General features: G+C 32.9%; 1 protein-coding gene across 3 annotated transcripts in view; it reads right to left on the reverse strand.

Annotated features, from left to right (window-relative positions):
* The window catches only part of LOC115891741 (GTP-binding protein REM 1), a 282,470-nt gene that overhangs the window by 243,242 nt on the left and 13,919 nt on the right, over positions 1 to 25,309 (reverse strand). For all 3 annotated transcript variants that reach the window (XM_030912285.1, XM_030912283.1, XM_030912282.1), the window contains exon 2: positions 14,449 to 14,688. In XM_030912285.1, coding sequence (XP_030768145.1) covers positions 14,449 to 14,688 — 240 coding nt within the window. The remainder of the gene's footprint in view (positions 1 to 14,448; positions 14,689 to 25,309) is intronic.

The raw sequence follows: 25,309 nt of genomic DNA on the forward strand, positions 1-25,309 counted from the left end.
ATTCCATTTTCAAAATTTCAAACAATAAAGGTTGCTATCTCCAGAAGTATATTTTTATTTCTTATTTCTGCAAGACGAATATCTGCTATCTCCCTATTGTGTCTGAAAAAAATGATGTAACATGAAATATTGAGTTGTATTGTGTCCCAGCAAATAAAATTCTTATCTCTTTATCATATTAACGCATGAAAATACTTCCTCGAGGGGTAAACCGCAGAGGGAAAAGTGTACACCGTAATTCCTTTTACTCAAATAATTCCTCAGAATTCCTCGTAATTCCTTCGGAATTCCTTGGAATTCCTGGTCTTCAAGGTCAAGGTCAATCATTCAAGGTCTTCCTTGGAATTCCTTGGTACGAACTCGGTAACTCTTTCAGTCTGAACCAGCGTTGCCACCTCGGTTTCGCAGTTCCGCTATGAATTTTCTGGTGATTTTTATAAATGTCTAATGTCTCTATAAGTACTAGATCTAACAATAAAAAGTACTATTACGAGATTTACGTTTTTTTAGTTAAATTTTAGTACCAATAGGGGATCATGAGGTAAAAATACTGGAAATATGTCGGCACTTACTTATTAAAATTAATTTTTCTCGGGATTTTTTGAAAATGAGAGGTACCTAGTTATACTCGTATCTATAGGAAAGGAAATTAATAAAACTTCAGTTGCACGTCATAATACGATCACCAGTAAATTCCATAAGATTACGCATGGTATCATTGATGAAGTGCACCTAAAGTTGTATTAATTTTCCTATAGTATATACCTAGGTATTATTCCGAGGAAATGAAAAAATCAACTTTACACTTTCTGGAGTACTGAATAAAAAAATCTTATGAGGATTTCTTTAAAATGGCGAAATCAGGGAACGTTATAACTAGATCTCTCGGGGGTGGTTCGGCCGTACTATTGGAAAATATTTTAGATATATAATCGAGGGTACAATATTAAATTAAAAGATATCTAACCTGTAGATATTCGATATTGGGAAATTTTGGATGCGAAAAAGAAAAACGGATAGTAAAAAAATCGCCTGCAAAACGTTTTCTTTCAGTACTACTACTAATAGTACTACCTATTATAGTATTCATGGTTTACTAATGTTCGTTAATTTTTTATAAAGTTGCTTGTAATTCCTCTTAATTCCTGTGGAATTCCTCTAAATTTCTAAGGAATTCATTGGAATTCCTTGGAATTCCTACGGAAATAATTGGAATTCCTAGTAATTCCTATGGAATTCCTTGGAATTCCTCGTAATTCCTTGGAATTCCTGTAGAATTCCTTCATAGTGTACACCATAATTCCTCTGCGGTTTACCCCTCGTACTTCCTACATGTATACATATTTTTTGTACCGTTTTTTTGCTCTCCTGTAAAATTAGGAATAATGGAGTTAGCAGTTTATCACGTTTCACCGACGATATGTGATAAGAATGTTACAGAATTTGTATTTATTCGTGTTTTAATACCCAAAACGAATAAATAGATTCTCGCTACAGCTCTCGTGTAAAATTTATTTTTTAAGTAAAATAATGGATGTTTACGAAGTTCGTGAGAAAATTCAAATTGTAAATTGTAAAATGGTATTTCCAAAATAGGTCTTATCGGGATATACAAACAATTTTTCCACAAACTGTTGTAAACAGGCCAATTCCATCTTTACCTACTATATCAAGAGTTATTAATAATTTTGAAACACATGGGTGCGTGTCCGCACAAAATCACAAAATGCCTGATGTGTTGATTAATGAAGAACAGGAGTTAAAGCAAGTGTTTGGGGTGGTTTTGTAGGGGAGCATATGATTGGTCCATTTTTTATAAAGGGTAATTTAACTGTTGCAAAGTATTTGGACTTGTTACAGCAGCAGATTGTCGCTAGAATTCCACCGTTTAATTATTGAACATGAAACTATTTTGTAGCCCGCTAGATCACCAGATCTTTCTCCCAATGATTTCTTTTTGTAGGGTTATGTAAAATCCAAAGTGTATGGTCATAATAGGGCTAATAATCTGGATGAGCTTCAAGTAAAAATATGAGAGGCTTTCCAAACTATTAGCCCTAATATGTTAGCCAATGTCAGACGGGGATTTGACGACCGCCTAGGCTTCTGTCTAGCACAAGAAGGTGATCTTTTTGAACACTTGTTATAACTTTTTTTATTTAGAGTAATATTTTAGTTTTTTCGGGTTTAGAGAATTTATTTATTTTTAATTTTGGCTTGTAAACACACTCAAATAATAAATATTTAAGTATTTTTATTTTACATGTTACCTTAAGTGAAGGTAAACACTTAAAATGAAAATAATAAATACTCGGCACTCCTCGCGTCGTATTCCTAGTGTCACGACCGACCCGCCCAAGCACAACTGCAACTGCGTACTGCCTGACCAGCCGACTAGCCGGTAGTGAATCTCTAGTACGAACACAAATCGGGTAAACGTAAATTCGTCCGGGAACTTGCTATGTTACTAGTAGCCTGGTCTTCTCTGTATATTATCTTTGTCAAATCAAATGAATAAGGAAAAGCTTTAGAACAGAATTACAACAAGAAAACAAAATAATATGATTTAGTTAAATAATGAGAAAACATTTACTTTACAAAGGTATTATTAAAGAATAACATTCTTTGTCACAAGAACCAAAATAATATCAATGCGTCTCGAATGGTAGTCTAAAAGCTATTATTTAACAACAACTATCATCTCTAGTCTGATATAGAGAGTGTCTTAAAAATGAATGTTTTGAACTTAAAGAAATGTGTCTGTTTTAAAATAGGCGGTTCATCTCACAACAGTAAGAAAAAGAGATAGAAGAGATTAAGATATTAAGAGTGAATTACTAAATTAAAAAAAACACTAATTTTTCATCAGAGACCCTTTTTCATCTTTTGTTGGCAACTTTGACTTTTTACATTCAAAATACATTCCGATTTTTATATTTTGTCCCTTCACTGTCAATATTTAATTATCATTAAAATTGTCAAACGTATTTTAATTCTTCATTAATACTCATAATGCGAATAAGTTATGAAAAAATCACCAAACAAAAAAAGGTTGATCAAACAAATTTAGAGGAGTTTGTACAGAAAAACTTTTCTAGGGTGAATTATTATTAAAAATAAATGATTTTTAATGTACGGACATTAATTTTGGATTAAAAAATAATACACAACACTTTAGCGCCCGATTTTGAGCTTTAACAAATTAAACATATTGCGAAAAATATAAATAGGTTTTTTCAAATTTTATAAACATGTCACGAGAACAGTAAACAAAACTATAGACACGTTGCCGTATAATATAAATATTATCGGGATATATGCAGATGTGATCGTGCGTTGTCGAGTGCCGAGTACATTAATAGCTGCCAAGTGCCAAGATTTTTTTATTGTCACCTGAGTGAAAAAATAACAACTATTGGACGCGAAATTGACCGTAACGTTAATGTATTTTTAGAAAACTGGGACAAAAATCGGAAAGGAGTGTTTAGTCTCGAATAATTTATTTTTTTTTAAACAAGCTTACTCTATAGACTGGTACAGGTGCAGAGTGGGTCAAATTGGACTCTTTTAAAGGGAAAACCCTTTTCTATAGGAGATAGGCGAAAATTAATATGTCTGAAGCTCAATTTTTATCAAAAACATGATGGTGAAAACCGCACATCGATATCTGTTGCCGTTTCGAAGTTACAGCGTGTTTTTCAAAAATGTGCATTTTTAACAAAACGCTGTAACTTTTTTGCTATGAAAAATTTTGTTTGCTAAGGAAAATTTTTACGTAGAATTTAATGGTTTAAATATATTTTTTTAAATGAATAATTTAAGAGCTATCAACAGAAAAATTGATTTTTTATCTGGGACACCCTGTATATTTTTAATTAACTGTAAAGAACATAAAATTACCTTCCAAAAATATAACACACTTGATATTTTGTTATAGTCTCCTTCAAACTACAGAATTTTTAAAAGTTCGCCACTTTTAACTAGTAGGCTTTAGACCCCTTACTGATGATCTGCCACTAATGGAACTCGAAAACATATTTTTACAGCAAGATACGATGAAGTTATCAGGAAATTTTTGCAACCAATTTCGGGAATAACTGAATAGCTAACCAAGATCCAAGCCGTTGGCCGTCGAAGCCGCCGGACTTAGTGCCTATGGATCTAAATCTATGGATATCTTTGCGGAAGAATAAAGATTCTTATTTTTAAATTGCCCGTTTAATCTAGACAAGAAGTAGAAGTACTTAGCGGTTATGCGAGGGTATCTTTCACCCCCACTGAGTTAATGAATTCCGCGAGAAATGTTCTTAAACGGCCCCGTTTGTCCATAACAGAAGACGGTTGATATGTCGAACACCTGTAGCACAATCTCATGTCTCGGTTTGCTATTTATTTTTATTATTATTAAATATAGTTTAAATGTGTTGATATTGTGATAATATAGTTTAAATTGTTATAAAATTCTGCATCTCTCATTGCAAATATTATTTTCGTTTTAACTGCTGCTCACAGTTAGAATTTTTTTGCATTACAGCCGGCGCCGTTCAAAGCCTACTTATTCAAAGTGGGCGAATTTTTAAAAACTCTATATCTTCAAGAGGAATCGGGCAAAATACTAAGTATGCTATATTCTTGGAGAGGTAATTTTAAATTATTTTTAATGAATTAAAATATACAGGGTGTCCTATATAAAAAATCAAATTTTCTGTTATATATAATATTCAGATATCGATGTGCGGATTTCACCATCATGTATTTGATAAAAACTGAGCTCCAGATACCGATATTACTTTTCGTCTTTCTTCTATAGAAAAGGATGTTCCCCTTTAAAAGCGCCCAATTTGGCCCACCCTGTACAGGGTGTCCACGGATATTTTAGCTATGTAAGTATTATTTTTAGAACAAAATAGGCTTTTGTCTAAATCAGCAAAAAATTGACACCCAGAGAGCGTAATAGCCACACGAAATCAAAAATACCCCAATTTCCTCTTAAATTTTCTTAATTGAGATAGGTTGAATATGTCAGAGCACTGTATTCTGCAGTCAATTAACGCACGTCTATGCCATTTTTGTCTATTGCCAAAAATAAAATGGTGATAGAACGTTAAACATTTTTTCATTAAAATGTTGACATCTCTGTTTTAGACAGACCGATTTTAATCAACTTGGTATCGAAAAAAACCCGATTATTTGACTCTAAACGTTGAGCCATAAATTTTACCGTAATGACTTTGTTAGTGGTCACTAAATGACGATATTTCGAAATTCTTTAAATAACAGATTTCCTGAAAAAAATTATATGCTATAAGATATATGTATACAGGGTGGCCCATCGAAAACGTTCCGCAAGGCATAACGGCCAGGGTAATTTTTTTTTCAGAAAATTCAAAAACACGTCAATTTTGTTTGTGAGGGGGACAAAAATGATTGCAAAATCTTCAACCCTCTAAGCGGGGGTGTCATCCCCCAATTTTTTTCAAATGGGAAGGGGGTCAAGTGGTACCGCATTGAAAAGGGTTTTCTATTCTCTATACTTTCCCGCTTCGTTTTTGAAAATCGGTCGAGCCATTGAGAAAATATGAAGGATTGAAATTTGAAAAGTTTATTTAAACATTTATCAGAGTAAATGATAAGGATAAATTCCTTCGACCAATTTGCTGTTTTTTCTTATTATTTCTAGATGTTTACGCATTTTTTCACTTGCCACAAGGATGAACGATCGGGTTAGGTAAGTGTACTTTCTTTTTGAAATGTGTAGTTAATCGGCACAACTTGTCGGTACTGGGCTGAGGACAACCCCAGGGTTTTTCACGAGGTGCACACACAAAACCCTAATAAATTGAACGTGTGGGCTGGTATTTTTAGAAATTCTATTGTGAGTCCTTTTTTTCTTCCTGGAAATCTAACAGGTGATATGTACTTGGATTTACTGGAAAATACCATCGACCTAGTCCTAACTGACATCATAGAGAACAATCCTGGATACGTTAAAGCGAAACTAATATTTCAACAAGACGGTGCACCTTCACATTACTCTCAAAATGTGCGTAATTATTTAAACAATAACTTTTCCGTTCGGTGGATAAGACGAAGGGGTGCAATTGAGTGGCCTCCCCGCTCACCCGACTTGACTCCTTTAAACTTTTTTCTATGGGGATACATAAAAAGTAAAGTGTATAACACTCCACCCGCCTCATTAGAAGACCTGCGAAGACGAATTATTGATGTTTGTTGCGAAGTGACCCCGCAAGTTCTTCAGAATGTTCTAGAACGGATTGAAAATAATTTGTATTACTGTATGGAGGTTGATGGGCAACATTTTCAGCATTTTCTTCATTAATAAGATAAGTTTTTTTTAATTAATTCAATTTATGCGTTTTTTGCAAAAAAGTACTTTTCAAATTTCAGTTTTTCATATTTTCAAAATGACTCGACCAATTTTTAAAAAGAAAGCGGGGAAATATAGAGAATAGAAAGCCCTTTTCATTGCGACGCCACTTGACCTCCCTTCCCATTTGAAAAAAGTTGGGGGATGACACCTCCGCTTAGAGGGTTCAAGATTTTGCAATCATTTTTGGTGCAAAAGTTGTCCCACTCACAAACAAAATTGACGTGTTTTTGGATTTTTCGAAAGAAAATACCCTGGCTGTTATGCCTTGCGGAACGTTTTCGATGGGCCACCCTGTATAGATCTCGATAAAAGAAACATATTTTCTCTTTGCCGTTTTTAAAATTGTAAATTTAATCCACTACCTATGTTGCCATATTATCAAGAAATTATGTTTTTAACTAAAAACTAAAAAAAAATCGATAAACATTTCAAAAAATTCCAAATTTAAAAAAAAATCGCGAAAAGATCCACATAATCGTGTTTCTGGGGTCGAAATATACTACATACTACCCCTAAAAATATTTGCACTTATTTAAGAATCACCCAATTTAAATACCGAATATAAAAAAAATCCATGTCCTGTATTTAAATTAAGAAAGTTCACAATGATTCTCGAATCCAAAATGTCAGATTGTAAAATTCTTGACATTTTATTTTAAAATATTTATTCAATTTTTACTCTCTGGTTGAACTTATTATTAGTAGTGAAGGACCTCTATCATAGGACTTTTAGTTAAAACATGATACAATTAATACCCATAGTATTAATCGATGTTATTGGTAAGTCCATAACTCTCTCTATTTTCCTTGTAAACTTCCTGTCACTGTCAACTCGTTTCGTGGATTCTTAGGAGATTGTTTAAGTAACAAACTTTGCAGTCTAAAGTTCGAAACTTTAGAGCTTCGTGTCGAACGAAAACAAAATACAAATACAAAATGTACAAGACAGTTGTTACAGCATTTCTTTTAAAAAAAGAAATCTTTTAAATCTTTTATTGGCAAAGTCCTCCACATATGTAATAAAAAATTGTAAAGTTGCCATTTTACCGAAATCGGAATTGTCTTCGTGTTTCAATAGTGCTCTAGCTTTAAAATTAAATATACTCTTCTGGACGTTGCCGTTGGTTGATTATTTTTTATTTCCCAATATGGCGTCTCACGATCTTTCATACGCAAACATCTTTAAGCGCTAAATCTGTTTATGGAAAGGAATATACATTTCAGAGCGCTAAATCAGAAAAGAAATAAAAAATAACCGAGTTGATGATACGCAAAGCGAAAAATGTTAAAAATAGGCACAAATAAAAACGACAAAATATTGGGCCAAATGTTTAGAGCGATAAAAGTCACTGAAAAATTGGTATAATAGGTATAAAAAGTCATTGTTCATAATATTATGTTGTTATTCCGGAGTTATGTCTATTTGTCTGTTAACTGATAAGCGTATTTATGTGTATGATATTTATATATGTTGTTTTGTTTTTGTTTTTTGTTCTTTATTGATATTGTTTGTTTATTTTATGATCCCGATCTGTATCCCGAAAACTTCGGCGGCATATTGTGCAGATAAAAATAAGTAAAAAAGTTCGTATAAATATATGTCCTAAAATACTTAGTTTCGGAGATACAGGGTGTAGAAATTTCATTCTTATTTCGATTTTTTTCAAATAATTTCTGAAGTAATGTCAATATTTGGATGAAAATTGGTCAGAGTGTTTTTTGACATGAAAAATTTGATTTTGATATCAATATGACTCTTATTTATCGGGGGCGCTGCCTACATGTGTTTTAACTGTTTTGATGAATAATAACTTTTCGTCGGTACCTGTATAAAACTACTAAGTAAAAAAATATACATTTCCGCAATTTTTTATGTAAAAATGTCTCTTGGTAAAAATCGCTACGAAAAAATGATGATATAACAGTGTCTGTTGAACTTTTTTACTTTATCTGCAGAATATGCTGCCGAAGTTTCCAGAATACATTTCGAACCACCCTGTATATTCTATTTGTTTTTTTTCTATTTTTTTTTGTCAGATATTTTTTGTTAACAAGATGAATCTTAGAACAATAATAATTGATTAATTAAATAATTGATTGAATGATTGAGAATTGTAAAATAAATAGAAACTATGAATTCTTTATATGAAAATTACTAGTTATAGAAGGCTTATTTTTCAGTGGCATAAAGATATTTAATCAGCTGCTTCTGAATATAAGAAAGATATATCCCCATAGAGACTTTAAAAAGACTGTTAAATCAATGGCTTCCTATTCTAAGTAATATTCCTCCACCACATACACGCAGGGAGTGTGCACTTTTTAGAGAATACACTAAAATTACTAACACGCCGCAACTGCCGATACATTTGGATGTCCATGATCTGGATAGGAACAGGCTTTGTTAAAGACGTCCAACATTAACAACCGCGAGCAGTTTACATCGGGACGGTTTTAAATTAACGGAGTCATGGAGTAGGGAATGAGAATCAGAGTTACCACACCACGTCGGGAATATGCCGGTTATAACTCAGAACCCACCAAGCTTTGACATGCCGCATAAAACATGGTCTGCGTTGAACCGGATAAGGACAAATCATGGGAGGTGTGCTGATTCTATGTTTAAATGGGGAAAGTCAGCTTCCCCAGAATGCGACTGCAACACCGGACAAACTATAGTGCACATAGTAGAAGCATGCCTATTAAGATCCTATTCCGGTCCCTTTGATGATTTCCTGAAAGCTACAGACAGTGCAGTCGAATACATCCGTAATTTAGATGTTGGTTTGTGATACTTGTTATATGTATATTTGCTTGTACTTTACTTGTACTGTATTTTAGACTCTGTCAGACTATTATTATTGTTTGCACACATACTTATTTCCTGCTTTTTACTTGTACAATGATTATGGTTTCGTGTTTTGTTGTGATGTTTAGCCATACGATAGATAGATAGATAGATAGACAGGCATATATCATAGGATTTGACAGCTTATTGTCCTGCAAAGTTTATACATTTTATAGGGACCAGTTAGACCTACTATAATATTGTAAAACCCTAAAATTATGAAATTATCGCCTATCATGTTTCTCTCCTGGACCCTTCATTTTCTATCACTTTAAATCAAAATTATTTCAGATACCTAGTGATCGAAACATTAATATTTGATGTTAAAGCAAAAAGCTTCAGCTCTTTCGAGCTTTTATAAACTTCAAAAAATAACTAAGTAGTACAAATTAAGAAAAAACGTTAAGTAGGACGAATCCACGACCCGGAGACGAAAACCTAATTAGTTTTTCCGCTTTCTAGCCGGCTTCGGTCGGGAAACTCACGTGATCGCCGTAATTTTTCGCCAAGCGAGATAGTTCTGACGCTTCTCGCGCCTTTTTTTTATGATTTTCACCTCGTGTCTGGCCAAACACCGTTGCGGGAAAACCCCGCTTTAAACGTCAACGGCTAAAAGGAAAATTTTGTTTAAGGTGGATTTTAAACGATTTTTTACCAATTTAGCGAAGAAATAGCCGTAAAACGTTGCACTAGGGTTATTTTTTGTATATTTATAAACTAATTTTAAATTAATTTAGTTTTAGTTTAAAATAATAAAGAATATAGGAGAATTATTGTTTTTTAATTAGAGAAAGTTCTAAAATACTGTTTACACACATTTCCTTTTCAATGAATAATTATTATTAGTGTTATAGTTATTATTATTATTTGATTTAAACGATTAATTCTTGAAAAGTATAATTATTGTAATGAATAATACAGCTAATAAAGACATTCTAAGACCTGAGATGGTAGAAGAATATATATATTTGGGACAACTAATAACACACCTCGGAATCTCTACTACCAGAAATCAACAGAAGCATTCAGTTAGCATGGAGTACTTATGGAAGAAACTCAATCATAATCAAATCTAGAATGCCACTCTATCTAAAGAAGAAAGTATTCGACCAATGTGTACTACTAGTGATGACCTATGCATACGAAGCCGGGATACTTAAAACGGACATCATAAGGAAACTGCAGGTCGCACAGGCTCAATGGAACGAAATATGCTGGGAATAACCAAGAGAGACTGTAAAAGAATATACTGGATACGACAAAAGACCCAGGTAATAGATGTTATCCACAGAGTCAAATCCCTCAAATGGCAATGGGCAGGACAACTGGCAAGAAGAACAGACACCACAAAAATAATAGCATGATACCCACGAGGAATTAATAGACCTAGAGGAAGACCGAACCTGAGATGGGACCATGATATTAGGAAATTAGCAGGGATAACTTGGGCTCGCATAGCCAACAATAGACAACAATGGGCCTAACTACAAAGAGAGTATCTAAATATGTGAGGGAGGCTACACCATAATTGGAAATGGTTGAATAAGCTGAAAATGATGATGATGATGATAATTGTAATTAAAAAGATAAACGCATTTTTGAAAAACAAGTTTCAGTTATAACCCTCAAAATACTATTTCTTATTTTTAGACGTAATTTATGAAATATCCGGAAGTTAACGTAAAATTTATAAAGAAAATTTTAAGAATTGAAAAAGTTTCAAAGAAAACTCTCAAGGCCGATTTTTTAATACTTTGCTTAGTTCACAAAAAATGGTTAAGGTAGCCACACACATACAGTTTTCCCTCAAGTTTGGACTGCGCACTCCAAAACTTAATAAACTATTTCTCAACGGTTAAGAAATAAGTGTGTAAAAGCTAGTGTTGCCAATTGCCGTATGGTAATTACCGTTCATATACGGTAATATGAACCAGTATACGGTATACGATAATAAAATCAAGATTAAAAAAATACAGGATTAAAAAAATGTTTTATTTGGAGTCGTTTAAAACTATCGAGATAAGATCAATTTTGTTGCAAATTCTAAATGAAAGCTATGTAATATGGCTAAAAAAAAAGGATTTCCGGAAAGGTAAATGGACTGGGAATAATTGGCAACGTTGGTAAAAGCCTCCACTGACGCGCAGTTCTTTAGCACATTCTGACTATGCAGACCAGTTTGCACAATTTAATATGTATTGATCAACGCCAATGTCTTTAAATGTTATGATCAACGCCAAGATGTCTTTGTGTGCTTCATAGATTATCAGAAGGCTTTCGACAACGATAAACACGATATTCTCCAAAACATAGGAGAGGAAGGAATAGACGCCAAAGACATTAGAATCATACAGGAACTATATTGGAACCAAACCGCGGAGATAAGAGTTAACAAAAATTTATCCACAGACACCTTCAATGTGTATAAAGGAGTCCGCCAGTGCAGTATACTGTCACTAATACTTTCTAATATATACGTCGAAAAGATATTTCAAATGGCCCTGGATGGAGAAAGTGGAGGAATTAACATTAACGGAGTTCCATTTAACAATATAAGATATGCAGATGATACGGCAATCCTATCACCAACTTTATATAAAACCTTTTTTTTATAAAATATTTTTTGGTGTTTTTGTGATCGTGCGACCCTTACCACTTTTTTCTCGCTAGCTCGCCTGTCAAGGCCGTAAAGTGTCTTCAATTTTTACTCCCAACGCGCGTTAAGAAGTTTTACTTCAAAAACCCTAGACTCTCAAGTCTGAAGCGTTAATAGATTACGTATACAAATGACGCCAAACAATTATCATTAAAGTATCATTGTCGGTAAACTCCATTGATATATATGCAAGTCACAAACTGATGTATATCAGTAAGTGCGTTGGTCATCCGCATTTAAACAAAATCCCCAAGGCAGCAACTGCACAGTATTGCCCTGACGAAAAACTGTATGTGTGTGGCTACCTTTATATGGAAATGTTTTTTGAAATAGCGATATTTGTTCATTTTGAGCAATTTTTCATAGAATTCCTTCTCTTTTCTTTAAAAATACATTCTCTATAAATAGATGAGTATCGTGGTTACGTAAATTGTGCATTAAACTGGTGTTTTAATTAAAAATTATAGCCTTAACTCTTTATGGCTTTGTGGCACATATATTATTAATATTATTATGTAAAAATCTCTCTGGCATCCATTATACATACGATAATACAAATTTCATAGTAAACCACTAAAAATTTTATAAAAGCATTTCGTTATTAAAACTTTTATACTTATTAATTTTAAAGTCATATCGCATTACAAAAGGATAAGAAATGTCAAAAGTGCTTGCTATATGATATGAAAATAAATAAAATTTATGATCCTCATAAATTAACTTTGATACCATGTCGTAAAATTTAAAAATAAGTTTGAGAAAGAAAATATTTTATTTCATAAAGCAATAGTTTGCGCTTTCCCGAGTAATAGCAAGTATTAGCAAGGTTTTAAGCCTCAATCGCATACTGCGGGCGACTTGCTACTTGAAAGCTCAAAATAAGCCGCTTATTTTCAAATGTAATAACGTAGTTTATAGGTCATAAAAATAGAAGTCTATAAAAGTTCATAAAGATGTATCCCTATCAATTGCTATTTTTTATTGAGTGAAGAGTTCCTTTATTGGAATTGAAAGCTTAATTTTATGAGCATATCAAAGAACTGCTCATGATATTTCCTATTATATAGTGGAGAACTCGCGAATGTGAAGACCCGCGAGAAGGGGAATCAAATTTTTCCCGTATTTTTTTTAAATTCTGGGAAAGTGACCAGGATTAGAAAGAAAAAATTCAAATAAAAGTTGCAAAGCGTCAAATTCTCCATAAAATATATGTGTTTTTATATTTGTATTTTTATTTTTTTTTAATCTTTTACAGTTCGTTTTTAGATTTGTCAAAGTAACTTCAAAATCCAAAAATTCAAGTTTTTTTCGTATTTGAAAGCCTATATTTTCTTGGACTATGTATTCTCGAGAACATGGTACGCTAAAAGTGTGTAGTACGTGAACGGACTAATTCCAGTGGACTATTCTGACCCCGGAACGAAAGAAACTATATAGTTCCCAGTTTCTTAAAAGACTAGTTCTACAGAACCTATTCCGAGGACCTATACTGTGATCGAGATACAATAATATGCGGCGGCGACGGATCGGCCAGCGCGATCGTAGCCCGATGCTTGGCGAGAGTGGGGAGTGCCAGTCATATGTTATCGGTCCCGGACCGAAAGGACCGATAGGAACTAGATGAACTAAATAAAAGACTCGTTTACGGACGGACCGGGTAGCGCGATCGTAGACCGATGCTAGACGGGGAGCGGTATAACTGCCAGCCGTATGTTGCCGGTTGCGGGCCGAAAGGATAGGGAGGAACTAAAGGATCTAATTATTGAAAGACTAGTTCACCGGAATCTATTCAGTCCGTAGTTACAATATATAATACAAGGCGACGACGGATCCGGCCGGCATACTCCGGCTATGGAAAATTGTCGTGGATACTGTTTTTAATTTCTAGTTTGTTCTTAGAATATTTTATTGGAATGTTTCACTTTAGCTCCCTCAAATTAAGAAATATCTTATAAAAGTAGATAAGAGAATAGATATTGTGACTTTTAAACAAAAACAAAAAGTATAGATATTCTGACTTTTAAACAAAAACAAAAAGCGAGAAAAAAAGCTTTGCCTTCATATTCATTTAGCTTCACCTACATGTGTCAGTATTAAATATTTTAGTATTTGCTCCTTTTGATTTGTGATATAGTTTTTTAAAATCTGATTTTAGTTTATAATTTAATTTTTTGTATTTATCTACAATAAAACTTGCCTAGATATTTTTAATATACGCATTTATACGTCTCGTTATATTTCGTACATTATAAAAATTATACAGATCATACTATAAATAGTTCTAACTTATAATGAAATCTATGAGCAAGCAAGGGGAATGTCAATGTTAATCGGGAACTAACGTGAACTAAAGACCTAATTTAAGGAACTAGAACTAAGGAACTAGATCCTCCCAAGTAACTAGAATTTCCACCTCTACGGTACGTCGCACATGTTATGTTGTTACGCTGTTTCTTGCGTATCGAGTGATCCTCGAGGATCGGCAAAAATCCTCGAGACATACCGAGGATTTGAATACTCGAGCGATTCCATAATTAATTCTAATAATCTCACCTTTCGAAGTGAAACTGAAACTCCTCAGCCTGTAGCTATCCTCGTCCTCCTCACCCTCCGTGTTACTGTGGCTGGCCGATTTCTTATTTTCCGGCACGTCAAGGAAAGCGGTCGATTTCCTTTGGTACACCGAAGTACCGCGTCTTTGCGAACCCTTCCGACGGATGTTCGGCGAAACGTCGGGCGTGGAATCTTCGGTCAGTTTCGGTTCGCTGTTCGATTGCGAACGGTCACCTTGACCTGAAACATAAAGGAAAAGTCACATGAAATGATATTGTATTAGAAAAACTATTTGTTTCTGAAGCTTATAGTTTTTATCAATAAGATCAGTCTAAAAATATTGGTCACAATACTGTGTCGAAATACAAAAGTATTTCTCCACTGAAACATAAATCTAAAAGAAGTTGATTTTTATAAAATCACAAACAACCAAAATGGTCGTTAAGTTTATCAGGGACGTGTATATGGATTATCACTGGAATATTTTCAAAAAAAAAAAACATGTACGCCACTGAGTTTTTTCTTTTGATATCAAAATTATGTAGGCCTTTTAATGCCAATTAAAAGTTATCTCTTGATATTTTGTCGAATTCGGCCTCCTTGATGAGATAAACGCAATTTTATTAATTACAGTTAATAAAATAAAAATAAAATTAATAAATTATATATTTTACCTAATTTATTATTAAATATTATTACTATTAGATATTATTACTATTAGTCCAACCTACACCTACAGCAATTTCAAATAAAAAATATGGTACTTATTAATTACAAAAAACCTAATTTTAAAAAGTTTTAACATCCTGTAACTCTGAAACTATGCATTTCCATACCCCATGTTTATAAGAACTTTTTCTCATATTTTTTGATGAAGAATCAATGAGTACTTATTTGAAACTTTCGCAAGTTAATGATACATTTTTTTAAAGGTTGCTATTAGGCTTTGATCAAGGTAAATTAATAAAATTGCGTTTATCTCATCAAGGAGGCCGAAGTCGACAAAATATCAAAAGACAAATTTTAATCGGCATTAAACTGCTTACACTATTTCGCTAACAAGAGAAAAAAGTCAGTGGCGTACATGCTTTTTTTAGAAAAATATTCCAGTAATAACCCATATGCACGTCCCTGGTGAATATGTCGACACTTTTTCAGCTTTAAAATATGTCGCATTTATAGTAACATTTACCCTCAAAATTTCATTCGAAACACTAAAAGCACTTGGAAGAAAATTATATTAAAGAGAAAAATATTAAGACTTTGACACCTTGTAGCTACGAAACAAAGCAGAATCGGACCTATGTTGATATGAAATATAAATTTTATTTATACGTGAGGAATCACCACACGAGAGATGGCACATGTTTTTTGAAACACCCTGTAGATATATTGTGTGATGATGTGTTCTAGTGTTTTCCCATTTTTCCAACAGAATCTGCATTCGCCGATGTTTCTTAACTTCAACCTACTGAGGTATTTATTGAGGAGACAGGTTACGGATGTAGTCTTCCAGGTAGAGATATGTGTAGTTCGTGAACGAACTAGCTCCAGTATTCTGACCCCGGAATGAGAGGAACTCAAAGAACTAATTCCTCAGAACCTACTCCGGGATCGAGACTATGACGATATATAATAATATGCGACGGCGCGGCGACGGATCGGCCAGCGCGATCGTGGTCCGATTCTAGGCAGGAGTGGAGAGTTCCAGCCGTATGTTACCGGATCCGGACCGAAAGGACCGAGAGGAACTAATTAAAAGACTAGTTCACGAGAATCTATTCAGTCGGCAGATCCGAGATATAATACAAGGCGACGACGATGGATTCGACCTTGTCTATTGCCACAGCCGGCGTAATTACCACTGAAGATTGTCGTGGATACTATTTTTGATTTTTAGTTTGTTCTTTGAATATTTTATGGGAATGTTTCAATTTATGTCCCTAAAATTAAGAAATATCTTATAAAACGAAGTAGATATTCTGAATTTTTAAACAAAAAGAAAAAGCTTGAAGTGAGGAAAAATGCAATTTTTCGTAAAATTTTCATATTATTTGCTCCAATTAATTTGTGATATAGTTTTTTAAACTCTGATTTGAGTTTTTTTTCAATTTTTTTTATCTACATATATGTTTTTAACATATGCAATTACATGTCTCGTTATATTTCGTACATTATAAAAATTATACCGATCATACTGTGAATAGTTCTGACTGGCAACGAAACCCATTAGCAAGCAACGGGGATGTCAATGTTAGTCGGGAAATGTTGTAAACTAAAGATCTAGTTCAAGGAACTATTCCTCTGGAGGAACTAGAACTAAGGAACTAGTTCCTCCCAAGTAACTGGAATTCCCACCTCTACTTCCAGGTTCTTAAGTCCCGCTTTAAGTTGGTTTCCACTTGAGAAACAGAACGGTTCTGGTCCAGTTAGTAAAATTTTCGCTTCTTTTCTAGCTATGTCGTTTGCATTAATTATATAATTACCGTTTTATTTAATTACCTTCTATCTAATACCTTATTCTAAGTGCAAATATTTTTAAGGGTAGTATATTTCGACCCCAGAAACACGTCTATGAGGGTTTTTCCCAAACAACTTTTTTGAAAATTTGGAATTTCTTTTATTTTTTAATTAAAAAACATAATTTCATGATAATAAGGCAACATAAGTAGTAAATTAAATATACAAGAAAGAACACCCCAAAAAGATGGAGTGGTTCTCAAAATATAAGCAAGACTCATTTTTTTAATTTTCAAAATAAAATACCTCGGAACAACATACAAAGAACTTATTGAACTTATTTGAAAAACGGTAATGAGAAATTGTTTCTTTTATCGAGATTCTACCAGCCGCAGCCCTGAAAATATTTGCACTTGTTCAAGGCTCAAAGATTTTTTTGGAAATTTTCCATTGTCATGTTTTTTCTCACATCACTTTAGCTTAAAAAATATAACTAACTCAATTTTATGTAATATTGATTATCTTGATAATATAATCATTATCTTATCCTATCATAAAAGGCGAATTATATTTGTTTAATAGATTTTCTCTAATATAACAGATGTACCTAAATGTTAAATAGCAGGTGGTTAGAATTATTTATTAAAATATTGTGAGAATTTATTAATAAAAGAAGAAAATACAATAAAAATATTGCAATATTTTGGATGATATATCTATAGTAATGGAAAATAAACCCGAAAAATACGATGAGAGAATAAAAGTATACAAATTGATCCTCCAGTATAAACAATGAATTCTTAACAGATGTTACTTATTAGATTATACAAGTTTGATTATTAGTTGCTATTTATATCTCTTGATATAGCCGTTTTAACTTAAAAAACTACGGCAAAATCATAAAACTTATATTTGTGTTATTTGGCAAGGTATTAAAAAACGATGATGCTTGGCATAAGTTATATTGTTATTGTATCCTATACATAACACACATAAAGCTTAAAAGAAATATTTATCTATTTATCTAAATATATCCAGTGAACTTAAATGTTAGTTAAAATAATATTGCTTATTCTATTTAAGAATTTAGTACAATTTTCATATCAGGTATGTAGAAACTTTAGTTCGTTTTTCCTTTGAATAAAGAGACTATAAGGAAGGAGTTCATTATTATTTTTTCATGCATTAGAGAAGCACTCTAAATTTTTGGCAGTTCTGTATGATGTTTCAATTGACACATTTGAATTTGATTTAAAATTTTGCGGATTTTTTGTGCTTTTCTTAGCTTATTTTATGATATTTCTTATTTATTCGACAAATAGTCTTGTTGAGGTACTAAAATCTAGAAGGATATTGTCATGGTCTGCCTGATTGTTACGCTCATCGTATTTTTAATCAAAACAATTTTTTACATATACATACTTATGAATAGGAGAGTACACTTTTCACAAGGTGCCTATCAAAAAGTTGTCGCAACTATGATTAATTAATAAATAATCATTTATCATGATTATCATCATATGTCAAATTAAAGCTATATTTATTCTGTGCATGATGTTGTAAAGATGCCTATGAAAAAGTTGCCGCAAATAGGGGTTGCTGCGGTTCAAAGTTTTTCCTTCGAGCCAGGCACAAGTGCGTCAGGGCCCATATTCTGTAACTTTGACATAAAAACGTTACGCTTTCAAAGCGGTGAGCGCAAGTATTCGATCAGCGAAACGCAAGGTAGTCGATTTTGGTATTCTCGTTGCCATGCGAATCGTGTTCTGGATACGCGTTGAGCACATATTGGCAACATCACAATTTCTAATGTAGGTAATAGTCAAAAGTTGATAACTGACGGATGTAACAATGAAAAATGTCAATGTTACGTGAATTTCATAACCTATTGATGAGTTATGTCAAGCTGTTTTTCTATGGATATGTCGTTATTCTTATTATACGAGGGAAGTGTTGAAGATGCTTCTCAGCACTTTCGATGTTTTGAACAATATTTATAGCTGCCAAGTCGTAAATTATCAATTACTTATTGAGGAATTTATAGAAGAAGCATGTAGAAGAAGTAGTAATTTTCACTAAAGAGCAAGATAACGCACAAAATCACAATTTTTTCGATTTTCACTGGCAATTCGACAAGCAAAACGATCCTTTAAGGCAACCGTTTTCAAAGCGCTCAGCGCAATCAGTAAAGACGCTAAGCGCGTCAGACGAGAATACCGAAATCGTTAATTAAGTGCGCGCTCAGCGAAAATTAACGTCATATACGCTGAGCGTCTAAAAGCGCTTAGCGTTTTCAAAGTTACAGAATACGGGCCCATGCATCTGTAGCTCATATAATAAAAAAAGTAGGAAATTTGTATAAGTGCCAAACTAAAGTATACAAGGTGATTTCTGTAAGTCGGTCATGCTTTCGGGGAATAAACAGGGGACGTCGAAATATTAATTTTGATATAGCACACTATGGGTCGGAAATGCCTCTTACGCAAGATACAGGGTGTACGCAAGATACAGATATTCTTTAATAGTTTTTTAATAGTTGAAGATATCGTTATAAAATTTTATTATAGGAGTCTACCTAACAGAGACACTTTAAATGTAAAAAGAAGAGGTTTTAGTTTCAATCAGTCGCGTAGATGTGATACACAACGGGTAATTTTTTCAAAAAAAATGGTACGCTACTGATAAAAAATAAAATGTTTATCACTCGGTTTATCATTAGCGTACTATTTTTTACTATAGTTACTACTTATAATAAAGTTTTTTTATTTACTCGGTTTATTTCCAAGAAAAAATGTCTGTTGCAACTTTCTCCTATCCAATTTGAAACAACCATTTTGTCACAATTTAAAAATAAATAAATTTTTAATGAGAATCTTAAATACAGCAAATTATTATAACTAGAGGGCATAAACACACGTGTATCTTTATCTCCCTTCATCACTTAAATAGGCCAAGGTTAGACTTACACACCTTGGGTAACTTTAGTACTTTTTATTATTAGCTCCTTAAATAATTTTTGAAAAAATTATAAATTTAAACTAGAAATTTTTTTTATTGTTAATAATAAAATTCTTAGTTTTAAGGTACCGTATGATAGAAAAAAAGTAGTTGGCTAGTCGGCGATAGCTATGAAATGAAGATTGTTACTTTACGCTATTATTTTATTATGTAAATTTATATGGGAAATGTCATAGATTAACATTTCCCAGCCAACTGGACTCATTAAAAAAATTATTTATTTTTAAATTGTGACAAAATGGTGTTAGATAGGAGAAAGTTGCAAGAGACATTTTTTTTGGAAATAAACCGAGTTAATAAAAAAAGGCAGAAATTTTTAATTTTATCAGTGGCGTAGGTACTCATTTTTTTGAAAAAATTACACTATGCGTATCACCATTAAAAACTATTAAAGAATATCTTTAATATTTCAAAAACCTTAACACCCTGTATCTTGCGTTAGTGGCATTTCCGACCCATAGTGTGTTGGAACATAAAAGTGTTTTCAGCCTTTAAAAAAATATTAAAAATACAAGAAATGTTCTGAAATCAAAACTATACTAAATATTTACTATTGTTTGTTTAAGGGACATAAAGGGCCATTACTACCGCTTTCCTGTTCAAAATATTTTAATAAAGTTGCGATGAGTTTTTTACGGCTATTAAGCTATCTTGTACCACTTCGTACTAAACGAGGTTCTTAAAAGAACAACGTTCGACTGCAAGGTCAGCTAGTAATTTTTTTAAGCTTAAAGTATCACAACATAATTCATTTAAACCAAAAACTCGTAATACAAAACTAGAGTATCCAAAACGATGTAAGAAAATAAATAAATAAATGTGTCAACTTTACATTTTTTCCAGCAGAGCTACCATCTGAATCCCCAGCGGGAAAATTAAATTCCAGTTAGGCCAGCCCGGCGCCGAATATGTCCAAGGTTGGCCAACAATGAATTTAAAAATCGCGCCATCAATTACGTATTAAAATTTTAACTGCTATCGAATATAGCACATAATAATTATACTTACATTACACAAACATAGACATTAAGCAAATTTAAATAACTTAGCGGAGGAAATTCAACTACAAAATTTATATAGAAAACTCATATTTTAAAAATGTAACTTTTGATAAAATTATAAATATATTAATAAATATAATTTTTAAAATATGAGTTTTTTCGTAAAAAGATGTTTTTAGGATGTAGCATAATTAATAAAATATGTGGGAAATATTAAATATAATATATTAATTTAATATAATATCTAAACAGGTTTCTGGATGTTAACATTAGGTTTCTTATAAACAAATATATAGATGGCCCTGGTAGTTCAATTTATAAATTTCGCTTTTTTGCAATAATGGAATTCGGGTGATAGCCATTTAATTTATACCGCTACAAGTGTTAACAGCCTTTGGTTTTCGACTTATTACCAAATATATTATATTCTTATTATTTTGGGGTATAAACCTGGTGTTAGGTAAGAAATTGATTTACAACCCTTAACTCGGCTACCTATTAATTATAATTTATTTTAGAACTTTGTAGAACTTTTCCTAAACCACACTTACAACCATCAACGTGGAAAATAAAAAAGATAATATTTCCTGCAGTAGTTGTTTTATTGACCAGTCTTCAGAACCTTACGTTATATATATAAATTCGGGTCAGAACGTCCTACGACGTTTTCCGATGCCTAACTTCCACCCTGTGCGATTTTCCCATTGATCTTCGGTCAGATTTTTCTCGCTCATCGACCTTCTTATTCCTTCCATCCATGTTTTCTTGGGACGTCCTCTCTTTCGTTTACCAGGTGGTATCCAATGAATGACTTGTCTTGGAATTCTTTTATTGTGCATTCTCTGAACGTGGCCGTACCATATTAATTGTTTTTGTTCTATATCATTTACTATTGTTCCCTCTATTCCCATCTGTTGTCTAATGTCTTCATTTCTGATCTTATCCCTCCGTGAAATTCTCATTGCTCTTCTAATCGCGTCCATTTCTGTTGTCTCTAATTTCCTTTTATTCCTTTCAGTGAGTCGCCATGTTTCACATCCATAGAGTAATATGCTTTTAACTAGTGTCTCGTATATATTATATTTCCTGTTTTTTGTAATTTCAGTGCTCCATAGAATGCCATTTATGCATGTGGTAATCTTCACATGCCCTAATTTCCATGTTATTGTCTAAAATAAGATTTTCTGTATTAGGTCCAATTGGAAGGTATTTTGTTTTTTCTGTATTTACTGTGAGACCCCATTTAGCATATTCCTCAATTATTTTCCGCACCATATATTCCATGTCATCTTTGTCGTTTGCAATTATGGCCTGGTCGTCTGCAAATTGCAAGGTGTATAGGCATATGTCATTTAGTTCTATACCCATTCCGTTACATTTTCTTTTCCATAGATGTAAGGCCTTGGCAATATAAATTTTAAATAGTGTTGGGGATATACAGCAACCCTGTCGGAGCTTTTTAGTGATAGAAATTTCCTCTGAGAGACCGTTGACCGTTTTTATTTGTGATTTTCCTCCATGGTAAAGATTTTGTACAGCTTTTATCAGAGCTGCGTTAATTCTTGATTCGTGCAATACTTCCCATAATTTTATTATTGGCACTGTATACCTTACGTTACAAGGACAAAATGTAAGAAGAATAGTACTTTAATTTTCAATAGTAAAATAAATGCTTAAAGCTCTTTGTTTTCGAAGTCCTCTAATCCTTTGAACAAAAAATAATCATAGAGTAAGCAACTTCCTTTAATTCAGATAGATATTTTTCAAAAGATTTTAAGCAATAAAAAAATTCTTTTAGGATTTTTAATTCATTTTTGCTCCCAAAGCCGGAATTCTAGAATACGAGAGTATTCGTTTTAAATTAAATTAATAAAGTTAATTAAATGGGAATTAAAGATATTTGGTAATCAGATTACAACAACTATCCTTAATATTGATTTTCTTACTGGAACTGCACATTTCCAATTAGAAGCACTCTTAGACCAGTAATAGTTTCTAAAATATTTGCTGGTTAATTAAAATGAGTAACAGCTTAGTAATATAGCACACTAAAAGCTTAATGAAGATGTTTTATTCTGTTGAACAATGTTTTTGAAAAAAAAGTAGTCGGCTCTAATAAATCAACTTATACAGAGAAGACCAGGCTACTAGTAACATAGCAAGTTGCCGGACGAATTTACGTTTACCCGATTTGCGTTCGTACTCGAGATTTACTGCCGGGTCGGTCGTGACAGACTAGGAATACGACGCGAGGAGTGCCGAGTATTTATTATTTTCATTTTAAGTGTTTACCTCAACTTATCACAACTTAAGGTAACGTTTAAAATAAAAATACTTAAATATTTATTATTTGAGTGTGTTTCCAAGCCAAAAATAAAAATAAATAAATTCTCCAAACCCCAAAAAAAACTAAAATATTACTCTAAATAAAAAAAAGTTATAACAAGTGTTCAAAAAGACCACCTTCTTGTGCTAGACAGAAGCCTAGGCGGTCGTACTATCCCCGTCTGACGTTGGCTAACATATTAGGGCTAATAGTTTGGAAAGCCTCTCGTATTTTTACTTGAAGTTCATCCAGATTATTAGCCCTATTATGACCATACACTTTGGATTTTACATAACTCCACAAAAAGAAATAATTGGGAGAAAGATCTGGTGATCTAGCGGGCCACAAAATAGTTCCATATCCACTAATTAAACGGTTGCGAAAAGTATTGTTCAAATATTCTTGAACAATACAGGCATTGTGGGCGAAGCAACCATCTTGTTGAAACCAGACATTGTGGAATCTTTCTCCCAATAACTCACGAATTCTAGGGACAATCTGCTGCTGTAACAAGTCCAAATACTTTGCAACAGTTAAATTACCCTCTATAAAAATGGACCAATCATATGCCCCCCTACAAAACCACCCCAAACATTTAGCTTTTGAGGATATTGCGTGCGTACCTCAAAATATCTGTGCAAATTTTCCCGAGACCAATATCGTATTTGTGTAGGGTTATGACGACTCAATAAAGGAAAACTTGATTTGTCGGTGAAAACTATACGCCGAATAAAGTTTTCATCTAAATTGGCCTTTTCCATTACAGAATTGGTCTACATGGAAAATTTCTTGAGTTTTGCGTGCTTTATCGATCGGTATCCATTCTTTTTAAGGACTCTTTTAACCGTGCTAGGTGAAGAATCTGTTACCTCAGCAATTTGATTACTTGAAAACGTGGGATTTTGATCCGCGGTAGCAGAAATGAACTTGCTTTAACTCCTGTTCTTCATTAATCAACACATCAGGCTTTTTGTGTTTTTGTGGGGACAGGCACCCATGTGTTTCAAAATTATTAATAACTCTTGATATAGTAGGTAAAGATGGAATTGGCCTGTTTACAAAAGTCTGTGGAAAAATTGTATATCCCGATAAAACCTATTTTAGAAATACCATTTTATAATTTGAATTTTCTCATGAACTTCGTAAACATCCTTTATTTTACTTAAAAAATAAATTTTACACGAGAACTGTAGCGAGAATCTATGTATTCGTTTTGTCTATCAAAACACGAATAAATTATAAATTCTGAAACATTCTTATCACATATCTACCTATTTTTATTTTATCGTATTTTTGCGCCTGCTTTTTATCCGGCGGACTAGGCTAATTCGTCCGGTTCTGCCTATGTTACTACTACGGTGGTCCGGTCTGTATAGGCAAAACTACTAGTCCAGGAGGCAGTGAAGATTTTCGGAACTTATTTTCCCAGTCAGCAAACACCGATTAGATTTTATATTATATGTACTAGCGTGTACCAGCGACTTCGTTCGCGTCGAATTAATCATTTGTAATGGTGATGATATAGCAATGCAAGAATTTCCATTAACATACAAACTGGATAAAATTTTCTCACACTTATGTCAGCATGAGAAAAAACAATATGGCGATATTATTATATAACTTGGTAATATTTGAGGGGTAGTTTCATCTCGTTGGAATTTGACTTTCGAAAAATCCGTTTGCCAAAAATAAGCTTTTTACGTCAAGCAGTTTAAGCAGAATCGTGGTTAAGAAATTACCCAACTTTTTGGAACACCCTGTATGATTTTTTAAAAAATTTCAAAATATGTAAAAAAAATCAAATAAATTATGCCTGTCCAAGCGTTTTCACAAAAGATTAACCGTTTTTTAAATAACAAATATTGTAATATTTAAGGGGAGTTTTCACCCTCTTGGAATTTGAGATTCGAAAACCCCTCCTTATCGAACCTCCACACCCCACAGTTAATCCGTTTACCGAAAATCAGCTTTAAACGTCAAGCAGTTTAAGGAGAATCGTGATTACTCAATGGTCATATTTTATGAAACACCCTGTATTAATTTATGAAAAATCTTA

Source organism: Sitophilus oryzae, unplaced genomic scaffold (assembly GCF_002938485.1).
Source record: "Sitophilus oryzae breed Bouriz unplaced genomic scaffold, Soryzae_2.0 scaffold_1193_pilon_pilon, whole genome shotgun sequence".
Classification (NCBI taxonomy): Eukaryota; Metazoa; Arthropoda; class Insecta; order Coleoptera; family Curculionidae; genus Sitophilus; species Sitophilus oryzae.